At 47.6% G+C, this 20,599-nt stretch overlaps 2 protein-coding genes across 2 annotated transcripts; one reads left to right on the top strand and one right to left on the bottom strand.

Annotated features, from left to right (window-relative positions):
- The first annotated feature begins 3,425 nt into the window (after positions 1–3,425).
- LOC109753330 (serine carboxypeptidase II-2) lies at positions 3,426–9,245 on the top strand. The gene is made up of 10 exons (XM_020312231.4): positions 3,426–3,912; positions 4,579–4,686; positions 5,538–5,633; positions 5,751–5,843; positions 5,954–6,039; positions 6,411–6,677; positions 7,088–7,221; positions 7,792–7,887; positions 8,276–8,384; positions 8,816–9,245. The coding sequence occupies exons 1-10, from the start codon at positions 3,642–3,644 to the stop codon at positions 8,978–8,980; spliced, it is 1,425 nt and encodes a 474-aa protein (XP_020167820.1). The 5' UTR covers positions 3,426–3,641; the 3' UTR covers positions 8,981–9,245.
- A 1,075-nt stretch (positions 9,246–10,320) lies between these two features.
- Positions 10,321–13,069, bottom strand: LOC109753354 (uncharacterized). The gene is made up of 7 exons (XM_020312258.3): positions 12,812–13,069; positions 12,230–12,301; positions 12,057–12,133; positions 11,885–11,954; positions 11,406–11,563; positions 11,259–11,331; positions 10,321–10,765 (listed from the first exon to the last, which is right to left on the bottom strand). Exons 2-7 carry the CDS (start codon positions 12,249–12,251, stop codon positions 10,614–10,616), a joined length of 552 nt encoding a protein of 183 aa, XP_020167847.3. The 5' UTR covers positions 12,252–12,301; positions 12,812–13,069; the 3' UTR covers positions 10,321–10,613.
- Positions 13,070–20,599: the final 7,530 nt, after the last annotated feature.

Genomic DNA, 20,599 nt, shown 5'->3' with positions numbered 1-20,599 from the left:
GAGATGATCAAAGCGTTTGGGTTTACACAGACTTATGGAGAAGCCTGTGTTTACAAGAAAGTGAGTGGGAGCTCTGTAGCATTTCTCATATTATATGTGGATGACATACTATTGATGGGAAATGATATAGAATTCTTGGAAAGTATAAAGGCCTACTTGAATAAGTGTTTTTCAATGAAGGACCTTGGAGAAGCTGCTTATATATTAGGCATCAAGATCTATAGAGATAGATCAAGACGCCTCATTGGTCTTTCACAGAGTACGTACCTTGACAAGATATTGAAGAAGTTCAATATGGATCAGTCCAAGAAGGGGTTCTTGCCTGTATTGCAAGGTGTGCAATTGAGCACGGCTCAATGCCCGACCACGGCAGAAGATAGAGAAAAGATGAGTGTCATCCCCTATGCCTCGGCCATAGGGTCTATTATGTATGCCATGCTGTGTACCAGACCTGATGTAAACCTTGCCGTAAGTTTGGTAGGAAGGTACCAAAGTAATCCCGGCATGGAACACTGGACAGCGGTCAAGAATATCCTAAGTACCTGAAAAGGACTAAGGATATGTTTCTCGTATATGGAGGTGACGAAGAGCTCGTCGTAAAGGGTTACGTCGACGCTATCTTCGACACAGATCTGGATGACTCGAAGTCACAAACCGGATACGTGTATATTTTGAATGGAGGGGCAGTAAGCTGGTGCAGTTGCAAGCAAAGCGTCGTGGCGGGATCTACATGTGAAGCGGAGTACATGGCGGCCTCAGAGGCAGCGCAGGAAGCAATCTGAATGAAGGAGTTCATTACCGACCTAGGGGTGATTCCCAATGCATCGGGCCCGATGACTCTCTTCTGTGACAACACTGGAGCTATTGCCCTTGCGAAGGAGCCCAGGTTTCACAGGAAGACCAGGCATATCAAGCGTCGCTTCAACTCCATTCGTGAAAGTGTTCAAAATGGAGACATAGATATTTGTAAAGTACATACGGACCTGAATGTAGCAGATCCGTTGACTAAACCTCTCCCTAGAGCAAAACATGATCAACACCAGAACTCTATGGGTGTTCGATTCATCACAATGTAACTAGATTATTGACTCTAGTGCAAGTGGGAGACTGTTGGAAATATGCCCTAGAGGCAATAATAAAACGGTTATTATTATATTTCCTTGTTCATGATAAATTGTCTATTGTTCATGCTATAATTGTGTTATCCGGAAATCGTAATACATGTGTGAATACATAGACCACAACATGTCCCTAGTAAGCCTCTAGTTGACTAGCTCGTTGATCAACAGATAGTCATGGTTTCCTGACTATGGACATTGGATGTCATTGATAACGGGATCACATCATTAGGAGAATGATGTGATGGACAAGACCCAATCCTAAGCATAGCACAAAGATCATGTAGTTCGTTTGCTAGAGCTTTTCCAATGTCAAGTATCATTTCCTTAGACCATGAGATCGTGTAACTCCCGGATGCCGTAGGAGTGCTTTGGGTGTACCAAACGTCACAACGTAACTGGGTGACTATAAAGGTGCACTACGGGTATCTCCGAAAGTGTCTGTTGGGTTGACACGGATCGAGACTGGGATTTGTCACTCCGTATGACGGAGAGGTATCTCTGGGCCCACTCGGTAATGCATCATCATAATGAGCTCAATGTGACCAAGTGTCTGGTCATGGGATCATGCATTACGGTACGAGTAAAGTGACTTGCCGGTAACGAGATTGAACAAGGTATTGGGATACCGACGATCGAATCTCGGGCAAGTAACGTACCGATTGACAAAGGGAATTGTATACGGGATTGATTGAATCCTCGACATCGTGGTTCATCCGATGAGATCATTGTGGAACATGTGGGAGCCAACATGGGTATCCAGATCCCGCTGTTGGTTATTGACCGGAGAGGCGTCTCGGTCATGTCTGCATGTCTCCCGAACCCGTAGGGTCTACACACTTAAGGTTCGGTGACGCTAGGGTTGTAGAGATATTAGTATGCGGAAACCCGAAAGTTGTTCGGAGTCCCGGATGAGATCCCGGACGTCACGAGGAGTTCCGGAATGGTCCGGAGGTGAAGAATTATATATAGGAAGTCCAGTTTCGGCCACCGGGAAAGTTTCGGGGGTTATCGGCATTGTACCGGGACCACCGGAAGGGTCCCGGGGGTCCACCGGGTGGGGCCACCTATCCCGGAGGGCCCCATGGGCTGAAGTGGGGAGGGGAACCAGCCACTGGTGGGCTGGTGCGCCCCCCTTGGGCCTCCCCTGCGCCTAGGGTTGGAAACCCTGGGGGTGGGGGGGGCGCCCCACTTGGCTTGGGGGGCAAGCCACCCCCTTGGCCGCCGCTCCCCCTCAGATGGGATCTCCAGGGGCCCGGCGCCCCCCAGGGCCCCTATAAATAGTGGGGGGGGGGGGAGGGCAGCAACACCCTAGCCCCTGGCGCCTCCCTCTCCCTCCCGTGACACCTCTCCCTCTCGCTTGCGCTTGGCGAAGCCCTGCTGGGATCCCCGCTACTTCCACCACCACGCCTTCGTGCTGCTGGATCTCCATCAACCTCTCCTTCCCCCTTGCTGGATCAAGAAGGAGGAGACGTCGCTGCTCCGTACGTGTGTTGAACGCGGAGGTGCCGTCCGTTCGGCGCTCGGTCATCGGTGATTTGGATCACGACGAGTACGACTCCATCAACCCTGTTCACTTGAATGCTTCCGCTCGCGATCTACAAGGGTATGTAGATGAACTCCTTCCTTCTCGTTGCTAGTAAACTCCATAGATGGATCTTGGTGATGCGTAGAAATTTTTTGATTTCTGCTACGATCCCCAACAGATGCACCATCTTCCAGCTGTCACTTGCGTACACAAGCGTCTGCGCGTACTCCCGGACGACAAAACCTCCCTGCTCCACCATGACGTCGGAGACAACGCCGCGGCAACGGGGACAGAGCAGAAGGAGAGACACACCTGATGGAGTCGCCGCCGCCGCCTCGCTGACACCATCCATGAACCCTAACATCGCCGATCTAAAGGATCGACAAACACACGATGCCACCAACTCCGAGACGCCGCCATGAAGGACACCGCCAGTGTGGGAGTGGAGTTGAGGCAGATTTATTCGTCCATACGCCGCTCCCACCACCCCAACGGCGCACCACGACCTACAAATCCAAACCCTAACTACAGAGCGGAGGAACGGGGTCCCCCCTCCCTCCTGCCGCCGGAGCAGCAGCCGGAGAGAGAGGGGGCCAGCGCCCTCACCGATGGAAAAGATCGCCTCCCTAGTGGCCTCGCCAATGGCGGCGGCTAGGGTAGGGAACGCTTCCTGTGTATTCTAACCGGCTAGGATTCTTTCATGCAAGCAGGTCTGACCCCACGGACCATGTACTTGACTTGCATACGTACTCCGTCTCTACCGGAAATATACCCGTACGATTATTCGTTGCTTGAGAGATCTGGGCTTCTTCGCTGCCACGGCGCGCACGAGGTGCACGCGACCGCGACCCCACACCCCACACCACTCGCTACTATTAACCACTGCTTTGGTTCTTGACCCAAGCCAACCACCAGTCCCCACGTCGCCGGCCGCGCGAGACCCACAGCCTGCACAGCTGCACTCACTCCGGCGCCGCCGCCGCCGCCAGCCCGCCATGTCGGGCGCCTCCGGGCCCCTCCTGGCCGCCCTGCTCCTGCTCCTCGGCCTCGTCGCGGCCGCCTCCGCGTCGGCGGAGGGGTCGTGGCGGGCGGAGCAGGAGCGGGACCGGGTGCCGCGGGTGCCGGGGCAGGCGTTCAACGCCAGCTTCGCGCACTACGCGGGCTACGTCACCGTCAGCGAGGAGCGCGGCGCCGCGCTCTTCTACTGGTTCTTCGAGGCCGCGCACGACCCGGCCTCCAAGCCGCTCGTGCTCTGGCTCAACGGAGGTACTCCCCTTACCGCCGGCGCCCATTCCTTCTGCTATCCGCTCCTGCAATCTCGTACTAGTAATCTGTTGGGATTTTACGGCTGAAGTTACTAGTGCTGCGTTAGCCGGGATCGACCATCGTGATCTCCAGTTCTTTGTCCGGGCCAAACACATGAAACTGCCGTCAGAAAGGTTTCTTTTGTCTGTGATACAACTAGAGTACTAGGCCTCGTATCTGACCACTGCACAAGATTGTGGTATTGCTTCAGAAGTAGAAATAGCTACAATATATACATTCATATGCACTACATGCCTATTCAGGTTCTTTATCTGGGGAAAATGCTTGGGGGCCTAGCACATACTGAAGCATATTATTATCTAGGACTAGAAGACGACCTCCTAAACTTGTCCATTGAAAGAAATGTCAACTTACTGCTGCCTTATGGGTTATGGCATTAACTAATTGTGAAATCAGTTAAATTATATACTGCTGCCTTATGGCATTAACTAATTGTGGAATGAGTTAACTTATTATAGTGCTGCCTTACGGCGTTAGCTAATTGTTCATGTATTCATAAATTTATCTGGGATATTGACTTCTCCTTCATTCATTAAAGTTCATTTTCTAACAATAATGTAAATAGCTTGAGAGTATAATGGTGGCTTTCTGCGTTTCATTTGTCAGGGCCTGGTTGCTCATCAATTGCTTTTGGAGTCGGGGAAGAAGTGGGGCCTTTCCATGTCAATGCAGATGGAAAGGGCGTGCATATGAATCCTTACTCTTGGAACCAAGGTAACATTCAGACAGAAACTAACTCTATTGAAGATGAATATCACCACTTTAATTAATTTCAAATTTAAAATGCTGCTACTTTCTTATTCCAACCTTCTATCTCTGGTTTCCACAATGAACGATGTTAGCTGGAAATTGCTAAGCCTTTTATTGGGAAAGAAACCCTTAAGAAATATCTTGACCAGAAGTTCCTAAACTAGCCAACTCTAATGATAGGTTTGTTAATGGATCACAGCATTTGTGATAAGTGAACTGCTTTGCTTTTATCCATATGTATCATCATTGCAATTGAGTTCTGAAAGAGCTTTCCCATGTTTCCTGTATTAGAAGCTGAGGTTTCACAGTGTTGTATTCATCCATGGAAATTATGTTTTTCTTCTTCTAAAGAATTGCAAGCTAAGGAGCTGACGGCTGAGTCTGCCCCATATTTTGCTAGAGTACTGAAAGCTGATTGGTTGTTAAACTGGAAGCTCAGCTTTCTTGGCACAAATCGTTGCTTGCAATTGACCATGAAATTTGATCAACTGGTGGATGGAAAGTGCCAGATTAGATTTGACAAAGCTTGAATGTACCGCACTTGTGCAAAACAAGTACCTTCTATTCCCTTCGTCCCATTTCTCCAACAAGTATTTTCAGACGGAGGGAGTAGTATTTTAATTTCGATGAATTTGATGCTTGAACTGCTACTTACACGCATATTGGAGTACAGCCTTTGTTTTCAGCCTTACAACCTTTTTTTTGTTTCATATCACTACCCATTTTCTCTTGCTAAACTTCTGATAGTGTGCTGTTCCTTGTACTCCAGCTTGGTTTGGAAGATATGTACTTTAACAGTTTCTTAATATTTGCAGTTGCAAATATCTTGTTCGTTGATTCACCGGTTGGTGTTGGTTATTCATATTCAAACACCTCTGCTGATATTTTAAGCAATGGGGATGAGAGGACTGGTACTGCAACCCCATTCACTCTGTCTTAATCATTTGGTTTACACAAAATCCACATCCTCCAAAATAATGATATATTATTGTTGGATTTCACTCATTGTTATTCTCAACATATTGTAGCCAAGGATTCGTTGGTGTTCCTAACAAAGTGGCTTAAACGATTTCCTCAATACAAGGAGCGTGAATTTTATTTAACTGGAGAGAGTTATGCTGGTCTGTAGAATCTTTACAAGCTTTTGTTTCTTTATATGCAGTCTACTGCTTCTTTCTTTCCTTTTCCTTTATGGAAAGTTTCTGAAACTCATTTATGACTCTGGGGTTAGGACACTACGTTCCTCAGTTGGCTCAAGCCATAAAGAGGCACCACGAGGCCACTGGAGACAAAACAATCAATCTCAAGGGTTATATGGTATGGCTTTGGCACTTCTGCATTTTGATTATTGAAGTCCATCATGTATTTTCTTTTGATTGTTTAAGATCGAACTATATTTCTGCTGGCGGGCCACAGACTAAAATGCCTTTGGTGTTCTGTTGTCGGCTTGTTGCATACCATTGTCCTTACGAATTATCTATGACACTTAATGAAAAGATTCTCAACCAAGTCCAATAGCGTTTCTTCAACTACTTTGTAGCTTGCCTTTTGATTTGGTTAGTTTGTTTAAGCTTTTGTATCTTACTATGTTTTCTTTAGTTGAGTTATAAAATTCGTAGGGACAGCAATCAGATAACCAATAAGTTCACTCAACTCTTTTTTTTTGTATCTATTGTCATTTCTTACAGGTAGGAAATGCCCTGACTGATGATTTCCATGACCACTATGGAATATTTCAATATATGTGGACCACTGGCTTGATTTCTGATCAAACATACAAGCTACTGAACATTTTCTGTGACTTCGAGTCCTTTGTGCATACATCTCCACAGTGTGATAAGATTCTTGACATTGCTAGCACTGAAGCTGGGAACATCGATTCATATAGCATCTTCACACCTACTTGTCATTCATCTTTTGCCTCCTCAAGGAACAAAGTGGTGAAAAGGCTCCGGGTATGTTTTGAAGCTCCTGCAACTCAAGTCATGCCAAACAAACAGTGTAGCATTTTACCTGATACTTTAATTGTTATATAATTGACTCAACCGTGCCTTCCTATCTGAGGAGTTGCTAAGTTTTATGCATCACTTTTCAAGAAAATCTTAGGAGTTATGTACTTTAGCATGAAAATTGACTTGTATGTACTAAGCGGGGACTGTTGCCTTGATCTGTACTGTCCATATAAGTGCATACCATATTTCAATTCTTTCTTTTTTTCAAAGATAAGGGTCCTCATCACAAAATTCATCAACAGAACCGTGAATGAGAAATACTTATACCATATTTCATGCCATGTACCGCACACTTGCTCACGAATTCACATGTTTTCTGTACATCTGATTCATATCATGATGTGTTTTGATAGTCTGCTGGAAAAATGGGAGAGCAATATGATCCATGCACTGAACAACATTCAATTGTATATTTCAATCTGCATGAGGTGCAGAAGGCACTTCACGTTAATCCGGTCATTGGCAAATCTAAATGGGAGACCTGCAGGTAATGTATTGAGCACCTTTTTAGCGGCTGAATTGATTTTACCATCCTTACGACGTAAGTTTGTCCATTGCATTGCTATCATAAGTTTGTGGGAAAATCGTTTTTTCACAACTGTAGTAATATTACTCAAACGATCAGTAATTATTTTAATTCCATGCTCCATAACGTAGGGTTGTTCTGAATTCTTAGCCTAGAAAATTATGATTAGACTTTTTAAAATTATATTGTTATGCTTATGTTTTGCAGTATTAAGGGCGTGTATAGTGGTTGAGAAGGCAACATTCTCTTCCCCTCCCGTCATCTAGGGAAGACAATAAAAATGTTATACCATCAGTTATCTCTCAGTATTATCTTTAGCCATCAATGTTCGCATGTCTCTAAATTTATGCGGTGATTAAATTTTAATTAAAAATATGTGACTAAGAGATGGCATCTAGAGGTTATTCTTAGTAACTGTAACTGGAAAACGTGAACGCCAGTGACATGTAATCCCAATAAGCAGGTCCGCCAACATGTTTCCTGTTTTCGTTTACTCTTTTAACATGTTGGTACTACTGACATTCTTTGCAGTGAAGTTATTAACACCAACTGGAAGGACTGTGACAGATCTGTACTGCATATCTATCATGAACTTATTCAATACGGGCTTCGTATATGGATGTTCAGGTTATTCCTTACTCTCTGAAGTCTTTACCAACTCAGGCACTCAATGATGGCTCTATACTAAACTATGCTCCATACAATAGTTCGATAAGATGGTTGTGTAAAACCTAGTCCATGACTTAGGATTCTAGTTTATTTCCCCAAGACTGTTAACATATCGTCACCTAGTTGATAAGATCGTTGTGTATAACCTAGTTCGATGTCAATTAGTTCTTGTCAGTCTCTGTTCACATTTAACATGGTTGTGGAATTTTGACCTACCATAAGATGCTGGTAAAACCTTTGTTACTTTTCCCACTCTGTGTACTTTAAACATCATGTGAGAATGGCTTGTATAAATGATATGATACATAAGTATCTTCTGTTTTAATCTTTTCTTTACTTTGCCCAGTGGAGACACAGATGCAGTGATTCCAGTAACATCCACTAGATACAGCATTGATGCCCTCAAGCTTCCAACAGTGACTCCGTGGCATGCTTGGTATGATGATGATGGCGAGGTAAAGGCTTGTTCTTGATCAAAACGCCCATGATTCCATGAATGTTCAGTACCCTGAAGCTTTGTGGTTTTTTTTGTGCATAATTTGTACATCCTCAGACTATCATATGTTTTGGCCTTAGTTATGTGTCTATGTGGAACCTCTGTCCTTATAGTCTGATAAGTCTTGCAATCTGTGATACCCATAGGCCACAGGCATGATACGCTTTCATTTTGATTTCTAGCTTGCCATGACGGTACCTTGCTATATACATGGATCGTAGTACTTTTGTTCCCTTTTCAACTAGTATAAGTTGTGTTCTATGTGCCTTTACAATGCAACCTTTGTGTTCTCCTTTATTTTTTTTGCTACTTGCTCCAGTATGTTTAGCTATTTAGGATATTCGTCTTCCATTCTGTTCCTAGCTTCTGAACTCTTCCGTGTTTAAACAGGTTGGTGGCTGGACCCAAGGGTACAAGGGTCTCAACTTTGTGACTGTAAGGGGTGCGGGTCATGAGGTTCCTCTCCATCGTCCCAAGCAGGCTCTTACGCTCATCAAATCATTCTTGGCTGGGAGCCCAATGCCTGTGCTGTCTGATCTACGCAGCGATATGTAATATGTCGCCCACAATTGGTTTCATACACGACCAGCATCAGAGAAGGTTCCAGCTCACCAATGCAGTCAGTAGTTGAAGCTCCACACACAACTTTCACAATATAAGGATGGCCATAGCTGTTGTCATTTGTAAGTGCTATTGGCACCAATCCCCTAAGACGGGGAACAGAACTGTGGAATAATTTTCCTGCCATTAATTGGCACCACGGCACTGCCTGTTAAATTAATCCGAAATTAAGGATAAAGATGAATCGAATTTCAGCATCCGTCTTATACACCATTTATAGCAAGTACTCCATCTGTAAAGAAATATAAGAGCGTTTAGATCACTACAGAGCGTTTAGATCACTAAAGTAGTGATCTAAACGCTTTTATATTTCTTTTCGGAGGGAGTAGTAAGTAGCATACAGAACGGATAGCAGGAGTACTCTTGCTGTCTTGCATCTGTGCAGGCTGCATCCGTTGCAACATTAGTCTTTATGTTTCTCGGAACCAGGGGTTATTTGATGAACTGTGTTAAACTATCAATGGTTATCCAAACTGCAAATTCCTTGCACCAGTTCAGTCAGCTGGTGAAAATAACTTCAATGGGATCCGAATGTAGATACTGTTCTTAGCTGTTAGACATAGACGCCTTAACGATACCAAATGGCTGGAGTGGTTAACTGACGCTCATCGTTGAGCAGCACAAGGTAAGAGGTGATCCAATCTAGGATACATGAATTATCAGGCTAAGGTATTTCTCTTATATAGATACACTTCCCATGGCTTAAACTTGGAACCTTGGTCTCAACTCTGGTCAAGCCTTAATGTAACCTAATCCATTCCCATGTCTGCAAAATATTGCCTCCATAGTATGATAGTCTGTCTGTCTCATTTCTCCCTCATGTGTTTGCCATTTAGATTTCTTGCTTCTGTGATTCCATTTATGACCAGACTCCTGAATATATATTTTTCCCCTCTGGAAGAGGGTTAAACCGAGATTCCATTATCATACGACAGAATACAACATCCCAGTCAGCAATATTGTTATTTTTTTGGTTTGATTTCAGAGGGGACGATTTGCTTACCTTTAATCATTTTATGATAAATTCTAAAGCTTGTGCAACCTTTTTGTTCCCGAGTCTATGTTTGGTTTCCTTTTCGCTCAAATGATCATGACTTAATCCATTCACTATTATAAGTTGTTCTAACTTTTTTTTGAATCAGATGTATATAGACGTGTTTTATTGTATTTGTTCACTCATTTTAGTCCGTATATAGTCCATATTGAAATGTCCAAAACATCTTATAATTCGGAATGGAGGGAGTAGCATGCTAAATCCACACACTTGCTAAGGCTTTTACAGTGAACAGATCATTTTCCACCAGGGCTTTCCAGTGCAACTGAAGCATCATAGAGTTTTAAAATAACAGTCTAGGGTTTATCGCGACCTTAATAAACAACCATAATAACAGCAACAACAACACAAGGAGTCAACCTCCGGAAGGTAAAATAGCTAATAACAAGGTAGCAACACAATTAATTTTCTCAATAAGTCTTATTTAAAGTTGTAATGACTAAGCAACTGGTTCCAGCCACCCGCACTTTCCCAGATTCAGGAGTTTAACAAGGTGATTTTGCATCAGGTACCCTACTGTTCTTGCTCTTCCGCCTTCTTGTGAAGCTCCAGTATCATATTGGCAGCTGCCGAGCACTTCGCCTCGTGTGGGGTAGGACGAAGACCACCAGTGAGGCTCATCTCAAAATCAGGGCATCTCAAACGTACACTGGCATGGTACATTCCTGAAAATATAGGAAAAGGACCGGTGAAGAAGTGCTCAAAAGTCAACACACACACACACATGATAGTCAATCAAACATCAATTCTGGTTAGTGCTAACTAGGGACCTAATCAGTCTGATCTAAGATAACCACTGATCGAATGTTTAACAAACCTAACACTTCAACGGAGCATAACATGTGATAAATAAACAAGCGGCTTATTTGGATTGCTACTTTGACATCAAGAGAGCAGCAAACCCTGCCTATTGATCTGACACCTTGAAAACTCTTTTTGCCTAAGCATGGTTAGCGTAGCACACTATGTATGTTATCATCTCAATGCACAAAACTAACCAGGACCTATAGGGATTGAATTCGATAAATGAGAATCAGGAAGTACGTGGCACAGGACTCATTCATATGATATTCCTAATTGTTATGCCTACATGGTCCAAGGACCTAATACTTGCCTATCTAGAATATCTAAGAGATAAAAGTAAACATTTGTACATACCGTCTGACACTGAAGGTAGTACTGTGTATCTTGGGAGTATCCAATGGGCCCCACGACAGATCTCATCAAGCTCCTGCATTGACAAGTGTCAAGGGTACTAGTGGCATTTAAAATTGTAATACATAGGTTCAGCTTGAGGTTTCTTACCTTGCATTGTCGGAGGAGTGCCTCCTTCAATTTCTTCCTCTTAGTGATCGATTGGCCACCATCTCTAGAGCAAGATGAATTGGTAGCTTCCGTCATATCTGAGCAAGTTTCCTTGTATTTTCTTATTATTGATACAGCTTTAGGTGTCATCTTTCCTTCTGCATAAGTTTTAAAACATGATGAGTACAAGAAATGCGGTACTAATATAGAAGCAACTTCTTGCCAAAACATTAATTTTTTTTCCAAAAAAACATCTTGCCAAAATTGGCCACAGTTTTGACGGACGATTTGTACATCACAAAGTGCGGTGGACGATTTGTCCACATTGAAAAGTGTGATACACCACAGTTTAGTGCAGAACTTTTGAAAACATATGGCTCCCAGGAAAACTTGCCGACAGTGTTGACCGCAAAACTGTAATAGTTCTACAGCGTGATTGTAAATGTAAGCATGTTTAAAATGTGAGATGGGTAGAATACCACTCAAGAGTGTCTGGATGTCCATATCACACTGAGCACTTCGTTCTTGAAGTATGCTTTCCTTGCGAAGCTGAATGAAGAGAGAATAGGAGAGTTCACATCAGATTCTAGAAGATAGTTATAGGAAACAAGCATACTTTTTCCTGAATAAGAGAAAAAACATATAACATACAATTTCATCCCGTATTTTCTGAATTGATTGCAGTGAATCATCTATCTGGCCATCATCGTTGTACTTACTCGTGGCACCTTCAAAGAAAATTTTGGAACACATAGAGTAAAAACTTGGGAAGACCAGTTAACAACATATGAAAAATAAGCAGGCTTGGGTAGGTTTATCTGAACCTGACTCTTCAGACATTTCCATATCTTGGCATTCCAAAGCACGTTTCTTCACTAAAGGATCACACGCGTCTCCTGATACAAAAGTTAGTTCTTCAAGTTAAAGCAGAGTGAATGGATCACATGAAAACATTGGCCTAAACACCACCTACGCATCTGAAACTAATTTATGGAAAGGATGAATATTTCTTTTGATTGATTGAGCACATATGGTGTGGCTCCTCTCTTAAGACGAACATTATCGGCCAATAAGATTTCAAAAAATAGCATGGGGAGGGGATCGTTGGGTCAGAGCAATTTTCGGCTATACAAGAATAGCCTGGACGATGCGAGGAAGACATATGGCAATTACGACGGCGAGCTTCTCCGGGTTGAGCAGTTGCAGGAGCGGAAGCCCTCGCTCTTCCCGGCGATGCGTACGACCAAGATCGACACGGGAGGGGGGAGGGGGCAGCGGCTATGGTGAGAAGCTAGAGCTGCAGGTGAAGAGAGGGAGCGGCGGCGAGGAAGGAGGAAGGAGCCGGAGAGGTGGCGCGGGCTGGAAAGAGGGAGCGCAGGGAGGGGGTTTCTGCGGAAGAACTTGACCTGCGGCCTGACGGTGAGGAGGGGCGCACCGATATATCTTGACAGTGGCGGCGTGTGAGGGGAGGGGATGGTGGCCGGCGATGCAAGGCTCGGTGGCGGAGGTGCGCGTCGAACCAGCCCCCGTCACCGTGTTCCCGTCCTCCAGACGGGCACGCGGCGGATCTGGTCGATTCCCCCACGGTCGTCGCCTCGCAGGCTCGTTCTTCTCCTCCCGACGCTCACCAGATCTGCCGACGCTGAGATCGGCTATGTTGGCGTGCGGAAAGAGACGAGGATACGCGTGGGGAGAACACGAGGGGCTGGCCAATCAGGAAGGACAAAACACGTGGATTCTCTCTCGCTCACACACACAAACACGCGCGCGCAGACACACACGCACAAAGACACATGTTCACTGCACACACAATGTACCTCTCTCGCCATTCGCTGCACCGCACAATGCGCCTGTGCCAATGTGATCATATTGAGAAGGTGCCCTTGCATTCGGCCATATTGTGTTTGATACTAGTATAGCTAGCTGACTCAAACATGCCTAATAAATCGACCGAACAAAGCTTTCTCCTTGATTTGCAAAACTTGCCTTCTATATCTTGACATTTTTTTCCTAGTCCTAGTATTTATCAATTTGACTGGTCGCACGTCTCCTCCGGCGGGCCCTATCCAATCTCGTGCAGAGACATGCTTTCTTATTTCTTTTTTGCGAAGGAGAGACATGCTTGTCCACGTTGAAAACTTGTCCCACTTGCGTGTCAACTAATTTTTTTTAACATCAGTACAGACACAAACGTTCATATACACGCGCATACATCCATCCCTATAAACGCGCACACACACATCCTACCCCTATGAGCACCTCCGAAAGACCGAGCCGGCATATCATCTTGAGATTTACGAAGTCACCGTAGGCGCCTCGTTGTTGACAAGAACGTCTTCTCCCACTGAATGCGCATCGCCGGAAATCTTGAAATAAATCCAAGGATAATTGCAAGCACCAGGATTTGAACCCTGATGGGCTGGAATACCACAGTCCCACTAACCATCCAACCACATGTTGGTTCGCGCGTGTCAACTAATCTGGTGGTCGTTGCCAGCTAAAGTTGCAGCTTTAGCACCATAGCCTCCTCGATGATGTTCCTTTAAATTAAAATGCACGACCGTATTATCTCTGCAGTACTTGTTTGAGCATGCAACATCCTTATTCGATTGGTCAACCACCCATGGATATGATGTGCAATGCATGCATGCGTGTAACATTAACTAGTGTCATTTTGCCAATATATTTGACGCATAATTTTTCTGGAAAGTATATATCACTATATCTTGATCCTGACTCACTTGTACATCGTGATCGGTGTATCTTCATCCTGACCCTGACCCACAAGGAGCCACAATATCTTGATCCTGACTCACGTCTTGTACGTGTTGAGTATATGAGCGGATTTTTTATTAAATCAATCCACGTATAAATCATGAGCATAGCGCTGACAGCACGAAGCGCATACTGATTTCTAACCAGATAATCATATACTAGGCAGATAGTAGAAACATTTACGCAAATAGCTAGTACTGCACCCACACGAAAATAAATAGGAGCGGGATAAATGTGTTATACCCTCCAGTAGGCCTGCCAGAAGCCGCAGCGGCAATGGTCTCCTTGGCGGCCTTCTTGTCAGCAGCGGCCTTCTCGTCAGCGAATCGATCGGCTTCGGTGGCGGTGGACATGGTGATGATAAAGGTGACATGGACGTAGATGAAGTAGAGGAACGGTGGCGAGCACTCCCGCCTCCCCTCCCTCCGTCACCACCGGGGGACGCCGCCGGGCTATGCCAGGGGACCGACGACGGTGGCGAGGGACTCCCTCTCTCCCGCGTCTCGGGGGTGGTACGGGGGCCCCTACACGTGTGGAGGCACGTCCAATCCCGCGGAGCGGCGACAATGGCTGCGGCAACGATGGCGGTGGCCGGTCCTGCCTCGGGCGACGACGGCTGCAGGCGCGTCGGGCAGCCCGGTCATGGGTGGCGGCGTGCGGCGGCTGGCCCGGTCCGGGTGGCGGCGCGAGGCGGTCGGCAGCGACGGCTGGCTATGCTGCGGCGGCGCGCCATTTGGCTTCGGATGGGTGGTGGCGTGAAGGGCCTGGTGGACTGCTCGGCGGCACCTTCGGTCATATCTATTCTAGCCAGCGCAGCCGGTAGTGGTGGTCAGCTCCTCCGTCGAAGGTGGTCAGCCTGAGGCTGGGTGGTTGGATCTCGAGATCCGTCATCTAGTCCCGAGTGCGAGTCGGGGAGACATGGTTGCCGGTGAAAACCGAGCCGACGACAGACGATGGCGGCGTTCTGTGCCGTTACCTTGATGAAGACATCGTTGTGTAAATACTGTCGACCCACTCATGCTGCTCCGGGGGAAACTCTAGGATCTGGTTTTCGAGATCAGACAATGGCGGCACTACGGTGTCGTCTCTCTCTTAGGAGCATCGTTTGTGGAGCAGTGCTGGAAGACAGAGGCAGGAGGTGGAGCGGCTTCGTCTTGAACGGAGCTTCAGTGGAGATGTCAAGTCATGCCTAGCCGACAGGTGCTACGCTATGTCATGCCTGTTCGGTAGGTGCTACGCACAACAGATCTTTCAGAGTCTCCGCGTCGGGATGGACGAGCACAGGGCGGTGGCGTAGTTGGGCACCAAGGTGGCCTCGACGGATGGTCGGACTGGCAAGGATGATGCGGTTCTCTCTCCTTAAGATGGTGGGACAATGGTTCGATGATGATGGCGGCTTCTAAAACGTGTGCATGTGATTTACGCTTTAGGTCTGCTGCACCGGTTGTTGGTTCCGATACGTTATATGAATGGATCAGGGACGACATCTATTTTAGATATGGGGAGTGAGAGCACTCCACATTATCAAGTTTTTTCACCGGAGGACGGCGGCCTCCACGATCCGGCCATGGAAAGGTCCTATACCCAAGGTATGTATCAAGCCAATTACGTTGTCAGATTTCTTTTTGCCGGATTCTTGCACTAGAGTAACTAGAAAGAAGAAGAGGAAGGTTCGGGCGGTGGCGGCGGCGCCGGCGCCGGTGGCCAGCACGGCGGCTGAGATCCGGGCGGCCAGGGCATCTCGTTTGTATCACCTTTTGGGCCAAGCTGGGCCTGAGGCTGAGCGGGCCGACATGGGATCATGCATGACTGGGTATGTGGCCCAGCATGCGAGTCGTGAGTCGCTGATCGACGTATCTTGGCGGATCGGACCGGAAGTAGCTAGGTATGAGGCCCAGGCAAAACCGGTTTCATCTAGGGGCAATCATGTAGCCGCATGCACGGTTTCGCCCTGTCGTCGTGATCGTAGTCCTATGCTGCCGCCGCCTAGGGTTCATCCACGCCACGCCATTCCCGGGTTCCCTACGTGTGGACCTGGTCGCGCCGCTCGTATTCCCCCTCTCGCGGCCATGGCTGGGCGTGGAGGTGGTCCGCCGGGACCGAGGCCTCCGGTGCCCGTGCCGGCCGCTGTGGGTCGCGGCGGCGGTGCGCAGGGGCCTAGGCCGCCGGCACCGGGGCCGGCAGTTGTGGTGCCCGCACCAGCCTCTGCAGGTCGCGGCGTGGGAGTGCAGGGGCCGAGGCCTTCAGCGCCCGGGACAGTCGTGGTGGCGTCCCGGAAGCAGCAGCTGCAGGCGCGTGCGCAGCAGCCTCGGGCTTCGCGGCCGCCTCACTTCGTCGCGCGGCCGCCGTAGAAACAGGCTGGGCCGGTGCAGACGACGCACACACCGACGCCTCAGAGTGCGGGGCTGCCTTCCACGCCTCAGAGTGGGCCACCGAAGCGTGTGGGTGATGGAGGTGCGGGACATATTCGCTTCCCGGCAAACCGCGGTGGTAATGGACCGCCTCGGGGACAATGGGGTGATGATGGTTACAATGCTTATGGTGATGGCCAACATCGTGGCTCGTCGTCGGCGGGCGGCTGGCGTGGATATGCATGGCAGAGTGATGGAACGACATAACAGCCTTTTTACGCCCCCGGGAGGTTTTGTTGAGGGGGCATCTGGCCCAGATTACCGGCAGAGAGGTGGTTACCGAGGTCCTCGTGGTTGATGTGGAGCATCCTATGGACATCACCATGTCAAGAGTCCATTTGGCAAGTGACACGTGCGACATCTACTTCATACATACAAAGGTGAATCATCTCCTTTACACGTGTCCACTTGTACCTCTCGAGGATGGTATACTACTTGACCCCTCTCTCCTGTGCCTACATAGGTGTGAGCGTACACATTCATCGAGGAGGAGTCCAAGAAGAAGAGAACATCTACACCATCCAAGAGGGAAGCCTGGAAGCGGAGAAGGAAGCGCCAAGAAGAAGGCAGCAGCTCCTAGGCGACCCCGTGCGCACGGGCGTGTACCGTGCCCACGGGACCCCCGTGTCCACGGGCCTCACGGACCCCATGCGCACGGGCTCATGCGCCAGGTCTCTGGATACCCCGTGCGCACGGGCTCCACTTACCCCGTGCACACGGGGCCCTCTGAATGTTGCTGCGGGCTTTGCCCATGTAATTGTTGGGAATCGTAGCATAATTTTAAAATTTTCCTACGCTCACCAAGATGCATCTATGGAGTATACTAGCAACGAGGGGAAAGGAGTGCATCTACATACCCTTGTAGATCGCGAGCGGAAGCGTTCCAATGAACGTGGATGACGGAGTCGTACTCGCCGTGATCCAAATCACCGATGACCGAGTGCCGAACGGACGGCACCTCCACGTTCAACACACGTACGGTGCAGCGACGTCTCCTCCTTCTTGATCCAGCAAGGGGGAAGGAGAGGTTGATGGAGATCCAGCAGCACGACGGCGTGGTGGTGGATGCAGTGGGATGTCGGCAGGGCTTCGCCGAGCTTATACGAGAGAGAGAGGTGTTGCAGGGGAGGAGGGAGGCGCCCAAGGCTGAGATGTTGCTGCCCTCCCTCCCCCCTTTATATAGGCCCCCTGGGAGGGGGGGGGGGGCACCGGCCACAACCCATCTAGGGCAAGGGGCGGCGGCCAAGGGGGGGAACTTGCCCCCCAAGGCAAGTGGGGCGCCCCCCACCCTAGGGTTTCCAACCCTAGGCGCAGGGGGAGGCCCATGGGGGGCGCCCCAGCCCACTAGGGGCTGGTTACCCTCCCACTTCAGCCCATGGGGCCCTCCGGGATAGGTGGCCCCACCCGGTGGACCCCCGGGACCCTTCCGGTGGTCCCGGTACAATACCGGTAACCCCCGAAACTTTCCCGGTGGCCGAAACTTGACTTCCTATATATAATTCTTCACCTCCGGACCATTCCGGAACTCCTCGTGACGTCCGGGATCTCATCCGGGACTCCGAACAACTTTCGGGTTTCCGCATACATATATCTCTACAACCCTAGCGTCACCGAACCTTAAGTGTGTAGACCCTACGGGTTCGGGAGACATGCAGACATGACCGAGACGCTTCTCCGGTCAATAACCAACAGCGGGATCTGGATACCCATGTTGGCTCCCACATGTTCCACGATGATCTCATCGGATGAACCACGGTGTCGAGGATTCAATCAATCCCGTATGCAATTCCCTTTGTCAATCGGTATGTTACTTGCCCGAGATTCGATCGTCGGTATCCCAATACCTTGTTCAATCTCGTTACCGGCAAGTCTCTTTACTCAAACCGCAATGCATGATCCCGTGACTAACGCCTTAGTCACATAGAGCTCATTATGATGATGCATTACCGAGTGGGCCCAGAGATACCTCTCCGTCACACGGAGTGACAAATCCCAGTCTCGATCCGTGCCAACCCAACAGACACTTTCGGAGATACCCGTAGTGCACCTTTATAGTCACCCAGTTACGTTGTGACGTTTGGCACACCCAAAGCACTCCTACGGTATCCGGGAGTTGCACGATCTCATGGTCTAAGGAAAAGATACTTGACATTGGAAAAGCTCTAGCAAACGAAACTACACGATCTTTTATGCTATGCTTAGGATTGGGTCCTGTCCATCACATCATTCTCCTAATGATGTGATCCCGTTATCAATGACATCCAATGTCCATAGTCAGGAAACCTTGACTATCTGTTGATCAACGAGCTAGTCAACTAGAGGCTTACTAGGGACACGTTGTGGTCTATGCATTCACACATGTATTACGATTTCCGGACAATACAATTATAGCATGAATAGTAGACAATTACCATGAACAAAGAAATATAATAATAACCATTTATTATTGCCTCTAGGGCATATTTCCAACAGTCTCCCACTTGCACTAGAGTCAATAATCTAGTTACATTGTGATGAATCGAACGGTGTTGATCATGTTTTGCTCTAGGGAGAGGTTTAGTCAACGGATCTGCTACATTCAGGTCCGTATGTACTTTACAAATATCTATGTCTCCATTTTGAACACTTTCACGAATGGAGTTGAAGCGACGCTTGATATGCCTGGTCTTCCTGTGAAACCTGGGCTCCTTCGCAAGGGCAATAGCTCCAGTGTTGTCACAAAAGAGAGTCATCGGGCCCGACGCATTGGGAATCACCCCTAGGTCGGTAATGAACTCCTTCATCCAGACTGCTTCCTGTGCTGCCTCCGAGGCTGCCATGTACTCCGCTTCACATGTAGATCCCGCCACGACGCTTTGCTTGCAACTGCACCAGCTTACTGCTCCTCCATTCACAATATACACGTATCCGGTCTGTGACTTTGAGTCATCTAGATCTGTGTCGAAGCTAGCGTCGACGTAACCCTTTACGACGAGCTCTTCGTCACCTCCATAAACGAGAAACATATCCTTAGTCCTCTTCAGGTACTTCAGGATATTCTTGACCGCTGTCCAGTGTTCCATGCCGGGATTACTTTGGTACCTTCCTACCAAACTTACGGCAAGGTTTACATCAGGTCTGGTACACAGCATGGCATACATAATAGACCCTATGGCCGAGGCATAGGGGATGACACTCATCTTTTCTATATCTTCTGTCGTGGTCGGGCATTGAGCCGTGCTCAATTGCACACCTTGCAATACAGGCAAGAACCCCTTCTTGGACTGATCCATATTGAACTTCTTCAATATCTTGTCAAGGTATGTACTCTGTGAAAGACCAATGAGGCGTCTTGATCTATCTCTATAGATCTTGATGCCTAATATATAAGCAGCTTCTCCAAGGTCCTTCATTGAAAAACACTTATTCAAATAGGCCTTTATACTTTCCAAGAATTCTATATCATTTCCCATCAATAATATGTCATCCACATATAATATGAGAAATGCTACAGAGCTCCCACTCACTTTCTTGTAAACACAGGCTTCTCCATAAGTCTGTGTAAACCCAAACGCTTTGATCATCTCATCAAAGCGAATGTTTCAACTCCGAGATGCTTGCACCAGCCCATAGATTGAGCGCTGGAGCTTGCATACTTTGTTAGCATTCTTAGGATCGACAAAACCTTCCGGCTACATCATATACAACTCTTCCTTAAGGAAGCCGTTAAGGAATGCCGTTCTGACGTCCATCTGCCATATCTCATAATCATAGTATGCGGCAATTGCTAACATGATTCGGATGGACTTCAGCTTCGCTACGGGTGAGAAAGTCTCATCGTAGTCAACCCCTTGAACTTGTCGATAACCCTTAGCGACAAGTCGAGCCTTATAGATGGTCACATTACCATCCGCGTCCGTCTTCTTCTTAAAGATCCATTTGTTTTCTATGGCTCGCCGATCATCGGGCAAGTCAGTCAAAGTCCATACTTCGTTTTCATACATGGATCCTATCTCGGATTTCATGGCT

This window comes from Aegilops tauschii, chromosome 7 (genome assembly GCF_002575655.3).
Source record: "Aegilops tauschii subsp. strangulata cultivar AL8/78 chromosome 7, Aet v6.0, whole genome shotgun sequence".
Taxonomy (NCBI): Eukaryota; Viridiplantae; Streptophyta; class Magnoliopsida; order Poales; family Poaceae; genus Aegilops; species Aegilops tauschii.
The sequence above is the reverse complement of the archived record's forward strand: the minus strand, read 5'-3'. Positions and strand labels throughout refer to the sequence as shown.